Source organism: Montipora capricornis, chromosome 10 (genome assembly GCF_036669925.1).
Source record: "Montipora capricornis isolate CH-2021 chromosome 10, ASM3666992v2, whole genome shotgun sequence".
In the NCBI taxonomy this organism is placed as follows: Eukaryota; Metazoa; Cnidaria; class Anthozoa; order Scleractinia; family Acroporidae; genus Montipora; species Montipora capricornis.
In genome coordinates this window covers 54,436,209-54,448,708 of record NC_090892.1, presented here as the reverse complement: position 1 = coordinate 54,448,708, position 12,500 = coordinate 54,436,209, and the positions used below count along the sequence as shown (strand labels likewise).

Sequence of the window (12,500 nt, the reverse complement as noted above, 5' to 3'; positions counted from 1 at the left end):
TGCTTCACGAGTCAAATGCCCCAAAACACGGCTGCAGAATAATTGGTGACTGATTGCTTGTTCATTGATTTTAAAGTGCCCCTGTGACCAAAAAATCAATTTATATTTTTCTTTGGATTTCAAAACTATGTCAACAAAACACTAAGTGACCCACGTTTTAAGCCTTGATTTCAAAAAGACACCTCTTTATTTTAACTGTAATTTTCCTATTTAATGGTCCGCCATTACTAACATTATGTTCTTGAGAGAGCTGGATCGAGGAGAAAATGACGTCAAAGGCTCACTAGTTTAATGTGTACGCCACAGAATTAATATGCAGCACGGGGGTTTTTGGGCTTTCAGACTTTTAAACTCACGCTTTGCATATATGATAAGCTGGGTTCACACGCTGAAATTTTAAGCTAGTGAGCCTCTGACGTCACTTTTCCCTGGATCCAACCGTCTGAGGTCCAATCGGTCAGTTTTGAACGTGAGTAATGGCGGACCGTGAAATCCAAAACTTACACTCAAAGTAAACGGCCTTTGGATAAAAATCAAAGCTCAAAATTTTTCCAGTCAGGTGTTAAGCAAACACACTTTCAAAATATGAAGGAAAAAAGGAAGTGGTATTTTTGATCACAGGGGCACTTTAAGTGAACGTTGAAGAGTAAGACGAGTCAATAACGAAGTGCTATTTTGGGAAATCAAGATTTAAAGAGAAATTGATAGGAGGTTTTGTAAGATGGCAAAAGAAAAGTAAGTTTTAAATAGCTGCAGTATGCTGGTGTACGTTAAAAAAAAACAAAGGTCTAAAAAATAGTTAACTGAAGAAAAGCAACACTGGAAAATGGAGTAGCTAAGCAGTTTTACCTGAATTTCCAAGTAAGTGTAACCTTCCTCACTACCTAGGGCAGACTCTTTTTGAGCAGTGGCATTGTTCAATTCGCAAGTCAGCTTTCCTCCTGTTAGGGGCCCCATATTAATAGAGACACAGTCAGGGTGCAGATAGCACTTGACTCTGCAGCTTCCTTCATTGGGTACCTCGTCTCTTCTGATCACGTGATCTTCCATGGTCTTATTTGGTACTGGTTCTTTGAAAGTGATGATGCGGTCACCGTTTGCTGTTAAAAACGTCGCGAATTACACTGATTAACTTTTCACATTAAGTCAAATTCCTGAATCCAACATATAGTCTGTTTCTTAGTATTCAGCCCGCGAACATTGAAACGGGTTGGTCGGCCAGGTGGTTAATTTCTTGCTACCCTGAGATTAAGTTTATACCCTGTCATTTGAACAATTTTTTTTTTATTTCGCGTGGTTTATTTAATTTTTTTATGAAGTCAATTCTGCAACACAACTAATGGCAAATTAAAGCATTAAAAAGCTACCTAATTGCAACCTGAAACAAGACATCAACCCCGCGACCTGCTTGATCGATCAAAAGAGTGATTGAAAGTGATCGATCGGGAGAAAACACCACAAATTTCGCAGAAGAAAAATAATTCCTGTCAACCTCACCTACCAGGTCCGTAACCAGGAATTTATGTGGGAGGTGCTAACGAGGCTAAAGTGGACCAAATTACCGAAATGTATTTTTTATTTTCTGATCCATTTATTTAGGAAAATAGTAGACCGATTCCGCAATTATCTTCGATATGCAGAAAAGAAATGACAAAGACGCGTCGAAAATCAATTGGCCATTCCCGAGTTCATGTCTGCCTCTTCTTCAAAGCGACTCTATGTGCGAAGTTTTTGTGATGGTAATTAGTTCTACTTAACATATGAATGAAAACTAATTTTCATAACAAAAACTTCGCACTTAGACTCGCTTTGAAAAGGAGGCAGACACGAACTCGGAAATGGCCTATTGAAGGACATTTCAATCTTCCTAACCACTCCCGGCTCTGATAACATGACTTCTGATTTGTGGCCTATCGCCACACCAAGACAACACAGAAAGCCGCAAAACTTGAAATCGAGAGCAAAAATTTTATTTTTCAACCCCTACGGAATTAATGAACGTTTTCCATCCAATTAATTTATTTCTGCATTAAATATCGCCATGCTTCCACCAATGGCAAAGCACCTCCACGTCCCCCTATGCGTGATGACGTCTGACTAGCTGATTTCACCATAGCCTGCAAGCAGGCTCTTCCGTTGAAAATGGCGCGCGGTCGAAATATAAGGGCTTGGTAACTAGTCAAGAGAGGACTCTTGACTAGTTACCAAGCCCTTATATTTCACCACCAAGCCTCGATTTCGAAAATCAAACTTGTAACATGATTTTAGTTTCAACTAAATCGCAAAGGAATAAACTTGTAAAGAAATGAGCGAACAGTGTTTCATGTACTCCAGATAATGTGAATAATTTTGTGTAAATGAGGCTTGGTGATGAACTTTTTATCATTGCCGTCATCACGCATAAGGCCTATTCGGTCTGACGAAGGGCCAACACCTGAAACATCGGCTCGCAAATTTCTTTTACGGTGGCTAATTTACCTTTATTGACTCGTGCGATAAAACCAAATGTTTCTGCTTCAAATTCAGCTGCCTTGTTTTCACAATTTGCAATAAACTTAATTACCACACGCATTATAATTCTGGGATATAAACTAAATTTACGTAGGCAAAAACTATACCACCCAGCCAGCAGAGCCTCCTTTTGTCTTTTTCTTTACTGAGGAGGAGAAAAGGAGGCTCTGCCCGAATCGCGTCATTTCTTTAAAGCCGCCGCAGCCCGAACTTCTGGACTAGTCAATCTTGTTTTCTCTCGTCAAACCGGTTTTTCCAGTGCGAGCGTCCGTTTAGTGACAAAACCGATGGTTATAATTGAGCCCGCTGGCATGAAAAACCAAGATGGCCGCGAGATCTGGCATATTAGGCTTGGGTTCGAGACTGTATCCTGGGAACATGCAGCGCATATTCAATAAAGATCGTACTCGATTCATGCAGAGCCTTTCTCGAGAAAGCCAAAATCGAGCAAGCAAAAGAAAGGCTCTGCTAGCAGGATGAAACTACACAAAAGGAAATAGTCATTACTTGGGACTCATTTCTTAGACTAAATTCAATAAAGAAACTTCAACCTGAAAATATCATTTTTTAATACTACAAACTTTAAAAGGAAGTCTTGACTTCACGTCACAAATACAAGCATTTGGCAAAAGTCGAAGCTGCCCCGGCTTCCCGAGAAAAACCCAAAAAGACGTTTGAGTATTTGATGTGGAATAAACTGAAAAGTAGTTTTTAACACGAAGATAATGAAAAAAAAAACCTTGAGTTGGATCGACGTGAAGATTATGTTGCTGCAGCAACCCAAAGGCTACTCATTCCAATAACATATTTTTTTTCCTTTACTTAATCGATTTAAGTGGGAAGCCCACCGAGCAGCCTGCAGAGCCAGCTTAATGAAAATAAGATAACTACAATTGTTTTTCCACCTGTCCTCCTTCTTCGTGGTCATTGTCATAGCAACAGTAGGCATAATTGGATACCGAGTGAAGAGATGCCGCAATGAGAAAAACGGAGACACTGAAGGGGCAGACCTTGAAAACTTGACATTTTAAAGCGAACTCAAGGGCATCATTGGAAACCGACCTACTACTACAGTTTCACTTTTCAGCTCAGTCAATCAAGGTATTTCAGTTTTCGGTTCAAGTCATTCCCTTGCAAATTTTCTCATTCAAGATCCAAAACTCTTCCATAGACAACTGGCCTAGATACAAAACTGATGAAATTGTAGGCCTTCACATGGCCCATATGGGCAGATAACACACAGGAGTTGCTCTGTGTTCGAAGGCACTTGTGCTACATCCGGCACCGACCTAGTTATAGGTAGACAAGTCTGGTTCGTACAGCATATAAGCCACGTTAGCGTTAATAGCATTTCTTACCTGAAGATGTAAAATTCTGAAGTGCAAACAGTACGCAGACCCTAAAAACACCGATACCTGAACATATCTTCTGTACCTGTTCACGCGAGTGAGACATCTTTGTTTATGCCAATTATAAATGGAAGGTCGACAGTTTTAAGTTATCAAATGAAGTGTCCGTGATGAAATGCTCAAGCACCAGGTGCGCGCCGTAAATTGACAACAAAAATGTCAGGAAAAAGCTACGCTTTTTTCAAAATCAACGAAACTTAAAATATATCTCTTAAGGCTCGAGACTCCGGTCGGGCTGATCGATTAAAAACAATTTAGAATACGGTACACGAAGGGTCATATATTTCCACTGGGGAATTAACATGGAACGACGAAGTGATGGCTACGTAAATATCACTGTGTTGGGTGACATATTTCAGGCAGAATTCTGTTAACAAAGTAAATAAAGGCAGTCTTGTAGAGGTAATAATATATGTTTTAGAGCACGAAACTCTATATTTTAAAATACAGTATAGGAAATGTCCTACATTTTAACTACAGAACAAACATGAAATGAAAGCGGTTCGTACTACCAGGACCTCGGGACAATATTTAGGCTTCTCGGTCCGTGCGTCATTAGGGCCAAATATTTTCCCTTCCAGCCGATCTAACTCAGTCAGCAAGGACAGATTACTTATTGCTGGCCAATCACTATAAATCTGTGTTTCTTTCTGGTTAGGGCCCGGACAAACGGCTTCGACATTTGTTTCAACATCCGTTCGATTTTGTTGAACAGTGCCATGTTGAAATCCGTTTGCTCGCCCCTTTCAACCGCGTTGAAACTTGTTCAAACGAAGTTGAATCGACGTGAAATGCGTTTAAAAGCATTTAAACTTTACTTCAACAACCATTCAATATTTCTTTTGTTTTCGCGAATGTTGAATGAATTTGAAGCCGTTTGCCCTGCCTCTTTCAACATTGTTGCGCATGCGTGTGCGCACTATTCGGTCTCTTAATGACGTATCCATAGTCCCGCGGCTGCAGCCTGGGACTGAATACAAGGCCTTTCGTTAGCTTTGTTGTATCAAATGTTGATGATGGATTGAAAAAGTTTCCCCACCCCAGCTGTCAACATCGTTCAGCATCGTTCGGCATCATTCAACAAAATCGAACGGACGTTAAAGCAAATGCTGAAGCCCTTTGCTCAGGCCTTCAGTTTGCAGTCGCACTTTGTATAGCACAGACCTTTAAGAACATGTTAAAAAGTCTTCAGCTTCAAATCGCAAAACCAATATAAGAACGTTAAGCCTCTTCCCCAAAATAAGACGTTTTTATAAGCACGAGTGTATTTAAGTAATAAAGGAGTGTGAGATATCTGAAACATCTAAAATCATCGCACGAATCATCCGTCATTGGATAATACATTTACGTGCATCCTCAATTCAAACTCCTTTTCACGCTTTCAAAACACCGAAAACCTTCACTGTCTTCAAGTTGTGAGATACAACTTGAGCTCATGTCTAGGGAGTAAACAGAAGCAGGTACTGTCAATAATTCTGTATATACTGTCAATACATATCCCCATGCACATACATTGTGTATACATACCACTGTGTAGTAGCTCAGATCGAGGTTAATTTATTCGCGGAATTACTTGGTAAATGATGTGTTGTTTTGTAATGACAAACGGCAATTTATTTGCTGGTGGACGTATCCATCAAGGTGGCGATCCCCTTAGCGATGTTTCGAGGGGAAGACAATGTGCTTTTTATGAGTCTTTCAGATTTGCTGTGCGAAAGGTCGTTGTGCCCCGTGTCATTTCGGAAAACTACGGTGGATGCGATACTGATAGAAGGAGACGCCATGTATTTGAGAGCTTTTATTGAGAGCTGTATTGAGAGCTTTTTTTGAGAGCTTTTTTTTCTATACCAGATGTTGAGACACTGTCATTAACTTATAATTATCTACGTGATCGAGCTTGTTGGCTGTCAAATCATAATGAATCAAGTCAATCGCCCATTTAGGCAAACAAATCACACGAAATGTTTATTGGAGCACATTCAAATAATTGAGTATTTAGTTCAATTGAAAGACAGAACATATATTTCCCTAATTCAAAGATATCAACACATTTCATAACAATGGCAGTGCCACTGACATACATACCCAACCAATTTCGTGTATTTAAATCAAATACATAAATACAACTTATTGTCTTCAGATCAAACCATTCTACCACGTTCTCTTTTTTTAACCCTTTCCGTTTCGAGCCTCCTTAAGACCCTTAACAATAAACACTTAATGACTGGTCCCGAAAGTCTTAAGTTCGTTTTGTTTCCCGAGAATCTCAATGTTTCCCCGAGGTGCTGCCGAGAGAAACATTGAAATTCGATGGAAACAAAATGAACTGTTTTCCGAGGCACCAGTCAATAAGTGATTTGTTATATAGCACAAAAAGAAAAACGTGCAACAGCAACACCAACGGCGGTCGTCGGTCAACATTCATAGATTTTGCACCGTTGCCCGCTCAGAGACTTTTGGCGGGAAACAGCTTTATTGTTAGATGTCATGTGACCTCGAAGTAACCAATGAGAGCGAGCGCTGTTTGGGGAAATAATTCAGCTGTATAACAACAACATTTACTTCACAATCTTTAAAGTTAACTACGCCTTTCTTCTTATCCTCCATATTTTTTAGCTGCCGAAATCTCTCGAACGATTTTGTTGCGGTATACATCCTGACGGAGCGACAACTTCTTTACAACTGTGGCAACTCCAGAGCCTTCACGTCTCAGAAAAAATTAAAATTCACTTCAAATTGGAAATCTTTGTCTATTATTTGTTGAAAATTGAGTAATCATATCAAAAGCTCGTGCTTCATCCGGGATTCCAAACACCTCGAAACAATAAAAGTACGGCCACAATGAAGCACTCGCACTCGTTTTTGAAATACTACTAGTAACACTTTAACATTTTGAAAAAATAATCGAAGTGAAGTTACTGCTATATTGACCCCAAAAATCAGAGTTAGTGCAAAAACAAAACATGATCTTGTGCATGTGATGTTCTGATCATTGAGTAATAGCTCATGCCCTTCCGGTAAATATATTTTTAGCCAGAGAGAATACCCCTGTTGGTCTTTCTGTTTTTACCAACAATTTGCCAACTGTGACAGATTGAAATTTCTTGTGTTCCAGCAGATGAATCCCCAAGGATAGCGAACAAAAGACTCCTTGAAAGTGTCAACTATAAAAATATAGACAAAGTTCGATATGTAGCCTTGCAAGTGGTCCATCTAAGCATACTTCATAAGGCTGTTAAATTTCTTCTCTGTCCTTCTATGTTTCTACAGAGTTAGTGACTAACTCTGGTTACAGAGTTAGTGACAGTTAGTTACTACAGAGTTAGTGACTAACACTAACTCTGCTTTCTACGTTTTGTTTCCTTCATTTTGTGAATATTACTGTATTCCATCCAACTTTATCAGCATTTTGCAAGACGCAAATTTATCGAAAATCTATGTGATATAACCCCCGAGTTATAACAACAATGACAGTTTCTTTTTCATTAGACCGTACTAGATACCAAACAAAGATCCCTTGATATTATGCTATTCCATAGCATTTGATTTTTCCGAGTGTGTGGTACCCTTGTTCTCCTGCGTGTCCAGTATCTCCGAATCTGAGCTGTTTAACTGGAAGCTTTGTCTTGTCAATGAGAAGACCGCTGTCTTCACGCCAGACATTGTCATTCTTATCACAGTTACAACCATAGCTGGGGTCTGCGCATGAGTTGGTCATCCCGCACGCGCACTTGTCATTACCAGATGCTCCACCCCAATACGTCATTTTCCTTGAGTCACGTGACACCCACCATCCACCTACACTTTTGTCGCGATAAAACAAAGAACCATGACACTCGTACTTGATAAACTGTTCACAATGTAAAGAAACGCTAGTGAGACTCGCAAGCTGAGACAGACTCGCTCCGGTGTAATGAATGTCACGAGAGTAACAACCAGCTGATTCACATCCCTGGACATGCGTTCTGCTTTCACTGTCGTGACTGATCACTGTTACGCCAACTCCGTTCTTATCCGTCATATTACAGTAAACTCTAAAGGGCGCCAGACCTCCCGCACCATCTGGATCAATGACGTAGTTTCCACTTTCTCTTGTCACGTATTTCCTTATCACAGAACAAGAAGTAGCAGTTATAGGTGAATTTACTTTAACTTCAGCTTCTATTGTTCTAATCGTGTTACTCGATCTACAGGCGTAAGTTCCTCCGTGGGATTTTTTCACGTTACGTAAAACGAGTGAGCCGTTTGAGAGGACGTTGAAGTGTTCAGGAAGTAAAGACCTCCCATCTTTGATCCACGTTGTTGTAGGTCGCAGGTCGCTCTCAGCACTACACGGAAGACTTACATTAGAACCAATCATCGGAGTTACCTCTTTTGGAGGGCGAACCAAAAACCTTAAACGAGAAAATACTACAAGTTGAGCTGTGCCAGTTACTGATCCAAAAATATTATTGGCCTTGCATATGTACACTCCGCCATCTTTTCTTGTCAGTTGGTAGATATTCAACACTCCCATCGTTACTGAAGTTCTGCTCAATGGAAATGTCCCCACTGATTTTGACCACGTGACTCTCGCCTGTGGCTGACCAGTAGCATTGCAGGCGATGGTAATATTTTGCTCTTCTTCAGCAATCACTCGTGTGGATGACAATGAAATCTTGGGGCTGACTGTTGAGAAATGCAGATATAATTAGTTTTTTTTGGAAAAAAGAAACTTTGCTTACTGTCTTTGTTTAGACCTACTCGAAGTTCATGAAAATGAAAAAGATAACTGTGGATAAAAGAGATAAGGTTATCTTTAACTATGCTTTGAAAAAAGGGGAAGGAAAGATCAAAGGGTTTAAACTACATCGGCTCTTCGACCAAAATTGCGTGGACGAAACACGTAATACTTTGACGGGGTGGGGGGTCCCTTTTATCATTAAAGAATACTTTAAGTAGAAGAAACACGTCCTATCGACACTGAACCTATAATCCACGCCTTACACAGACAAGCGAGTCTTCAGTTACTGTTTCCGTTCATGTTGAGGTCTGAACTGATAACAAAGCGGAGAGAGAGTGTGGCAACCTTGCTCTCCTTAAACGTCAGTATCTTCAAAGAAACGTTTGAAACTTACACTGAACGATTAGTTTCGCTGAGGCATTGACGCTTCCCAGGATGTTTTCAGCTTTACAGCTGTAAATTCCGTCGTCACCAGGTCTAACATCCTTCAGAATAAGAGTGCCACTAGACTCCACAACGCGACGTCCAATAGGAAACAATGAATTCAGTTTGGACCACGAGACCTTCGGAGTTGGATTACCATCCACTGCGCATCTCAAGGTGGCTGTTCGAGTTTCGTTCACCGTTGTTTCCACCGGGTGCTGAACCAGGGATGGAGCCGAAATGGACTGGCCCGGCTCACCTTTGGCGCCTTTCAAACCCTGCAGGCCACTCGGTCCAGGGGGACCAGGGTTACCCGGTAATCCGATATCCCCTTTTATTCCGGTCGGACCTTGCGGTCCTTCTGGTCCATGTTTACCGGGAGGTCCCTCTGGTCCGGGTTTCCCAGGCAGGCCAGATTTCCCTCGGGTTCCGGGTCTTCCCCGTCGACCTGTGTTCCCCTTTGGTCCTGACCGGCAGAGAGATTCATCCTTAGCACAGATCTGGCTTTGAAGTAGATTTAGCTCTTTCTTGATTAGCAATTTCACTTCAGATGTGACTTGATTTGGTTTCTGCTGCAATGCGCGTTTCTCTCTTGATATGGTTTCTTTTGGGATTACAGGTGAATCATCTTTATTTTCGTTAGCTTAAAAGAATAATAGAAAAATAAAATAAAGAAATAAGTATGAACAATAGGCGTTTGCCAGCGTATCTGCCTCTTTCCCTGGCGCCAACGCAAAGATTCGACAAAGCAAGGGCGATGAACATGGGATGCGCCAACCTGAAACAGCCCTATTATTCATACCCACGTCCCAGAGGTTTTTCTTGAACCGCGAGAAAAACCTCTGGTTACCTTGGACTTGAATCTTACTTTCATTCAGACACCAGCTGTCAAACGCGTCAAATTGATAATTACAAACGGGACCAATGCCAAACTTAGCAATCACGCGTCCCCTCGGTATTACCAATCAAAAGAACCAATCATACTGATTTGTTTTTTTGTAAAAGTATCAACCAATCCGAGCCTCAGATCGTGACCCTGGCGTCTGCATAAAAGTGAGATTTAAGTCCAAGGTAACCAGAGGTTTTTCACTTCTCGCCGGGTACATTATTCCCTCCCTTCTAAACGCACTCTACCTAAAAGCTGCTGCATCGATTGTATCAAGAAGAGCGGGCCTTTGGGAGAGCTTAGCTTGAAGTCTCGCGGAGCTGATAAATCGAGCATAAAACTTATTATTATTCATTCAAAATATTTCCCCGTTTCTGATTGGTTAAAACCACACGCATAATTCACCATAACCTGCTGCTGTTCACCAAATTTGGAAAGAAACTTCGTCATATTGAATCAATGACGTCAAAAGAGCAGCCCGCTGCAGATTATTGAACCGATGACGTCAAAATGACGTCAAAAGTGCAGCCCGCTGCAAATTGAAGGAGAGATTGTGTTATTTTTGTTGATCAGAAAAATGGCTGCGAGTAGGGTTAGAAGTTTGAGCGAAGAAAATATTTTGAATGAATAATAAAGCAATTATTGAATTCGGCTTTCGTAGAAGACGAAGAATTCTGCAGATCTCGGAGGATGTTATCCACCTCGGCCTTGGTGGATAACACCCTCCTCGACCTGCAGAATTCTTCATATCCTACTCACCCTCATTCAATAATTGCTAAATGTCTGAAAGTAGCATAGTGCTGCTATGGTCGAAATTTAATTTTTTTCATTGTTTTTTTTTTTTTTTTTTGCACTTGTAGAAAATACAGGTGTCGAATATTTACTCTGCCAAGTTTCATCACAAGGAAAGTCTGGTAATTTTTGCCCGTGTTTTGTGACTTCGGTTGTTCGCCATTACGAATTTCACCAATTGTTCGAGCTAACAAAGAAAATGGGTCCAGCGAGATCGGGCGGGTTGTGACGTCATATTCACCTCGTTGGAAATGGTATTTACATTACAAGGACCGAGAGCTCTTACATTTGAGCGTCTCTAGTGTTAACAGAAAATGGTTTGAAACCAGGAGTTACATACCTCGATGGAATTTGAATGTCTGGGTGGAAGTAGTCCTGAAAAAGACTATTGGTAGTGACTGACGTCTCGACAACCTGAGCGGAGGTCATCTTTAGAGACAAGTGACAGTTGGAAATTCAAACAAATGGAGTGATGCTCTGGTTTGTGTTCTGATTAGTAGTGGGAAAAGTAATGTGATTGGTTGTGAGCATAGTGAGTGGTGATTGGTGCATTGCCATCCGGTTTGCAAGTGAAGGTCGCAGTAGGTTTGTAAGCTGAGAGGAAAATGTTGTGTGTAGTTAAGGTTTTCTGTAATATCCTCTATTTATGGTAAAGACGATAAACTACAAATGGTATCCAACTAAAAACCTACGGTGCGTTTTACCTTCAAAACATTTGATCCCAAAGAGCGCAGAAAAAGATGTCTAGAGGGAAGTGAGGAAGTTGCGTGGAAAAAAAATAGATGACTTTCATTCTCTTGCACTAAGCTTTTCTTCCAAGACGCTAGACCCGACGGCAAAAGGGAGAGGAGAGTCGCTGAAAACATTTGCTTTAAAAACCCGAGACTTCTGTCATGGGCTTTGCTCCACGAAATCCCTTTACCTGGAGTGGTTGTTCGTTTATTTATGAACAGAGTTTTCACAGAAAATCAACTATTTCAAGTCGCAAGGCTTTCGAGAAGGAACACAAAGTTGTACCCGGTCACTTTACAAAGCGTATAAATGTCGTCCGAACAGAGCCCACAGTTTCCCTAGCGATGTGGCACGGCCTTGGTGCAGACGAGGGCCGGCATAGTTCACTTACCTAATTATTCTGAAATACTGATACACTAAGCCAGTTCCTTGTAGTTGAATGACAAAATCTCCCAAGGAAAAGCCCCTTAGCACAGCAAGAGGTAAGACAAGCAAGCTTATTTCCTTTTACGCAACAAAAATACTTGCTGGTTTAAAGCACCTCACCTTTTGCCTTCAACGAGTTAACGTCATAATAGCCGGCCTTTCGATCTCGCGATCTTTGTTGCAACTGTTGAAGCTCTGTCTCCAGCTTATTACAGAATGTGACTGAGTGAAATATGAGTCGGCCGTGTTCTTTCATTTTGATTTCCACACGAATCAGTGCGATACAACACAAAAACGACAACATCAAGCTTGAGATGCAGCACAAGCTGTTAAATGATTTTCGCCTTTTCTGCTTCTCCTTTTGCCCTTGGGAATTCATTGTTGAAGTTAAATGCTTCCGCTATCGCCTTCGACTTAAAGTTTTCAAAACGAAGGCTGTTAAACCTTTCAAAGACAAATTCAATTTACGACTCGGTAGCTTTTACTCAGTATTAAGCACAAAGCTTTTGTAACCAGAGATTTGGCGCACAAGAATTTAAAACAACAGGAAGTTATCAACTTACCGACGTCACGTAAGTGGAAAGCAGACCGAATTTGG

At 40.9% G+C, this 12,500-nt stretch overlaps 2 protein-coding genes across 4 annotated transcripts in view; both read right to left on the bottom strand.

Moving 5' to 3' along the window:
• The window catches only part of LOC138019522 (contactin-associated protein-like 5), a 7,555-nt gene extending 3,543 nt beyond the window's left edge, over window positions 1-4,012 (bottom strand). The window contains exons 1-2 of one of the 2 annotated variants that reach the window (XM_068866348.1): window positions 3,870-4,012; window positions 850-1,100 (exon numbers count right to left, since the gene is read on the bottom strand). In XM_068866348.1, the coding sequence (XP_068722449.1) occupies window positions 850-1,100; window positions 3,870-3,966 (348 nt within the window). In that variant the 5' untranslated portion in view covers window positions 3,967-4,012. The remainder of the gene's footprint in view (window positions 1-849; window positions 1,101-3,869) is intronic. The other variant, XM_068866347.1, reaches the window with a different exon arrangement.
• A 1,990-nt stretch (window positions 4,013-6,002) lies between these two features.
• Window positions 6,003-12,500, bottom strand: part of LOC138019520 (uncharacterized) — a 6,641-nt gene continuing 143 nt past the window's right edge. The window contains exons 1-3 of one of the 2 annotated variants that reach the window (XM_068866343.1): window positions 12,466-12,500; window positions 9,038-9,709; window positions 6,003-8,588 (exon numbers count right to left, since the gene is read on the bottom strand). The exon at window positions 12,466-12,500 is cut by the window's right edge and continues 143 nt beyond it. In XM_068866343.1, the coding sequence (XP_068722444.1) occupies window positions 7,444-8,588; window positions 9,038-9,709; window positions 12,466-12,500 (1,852 nt within the window). In that variant the 3' untranslated portion in view covers window positions 6,003-7,443. Of the gene's footprint in view, window positions 8,589-9,037; window positions 9,710-12,022; window positions 12,441-12,465 lie in introns of those variants that run through there. The other variant, XM_068866342.1, reaches the window with a different exon arrangement.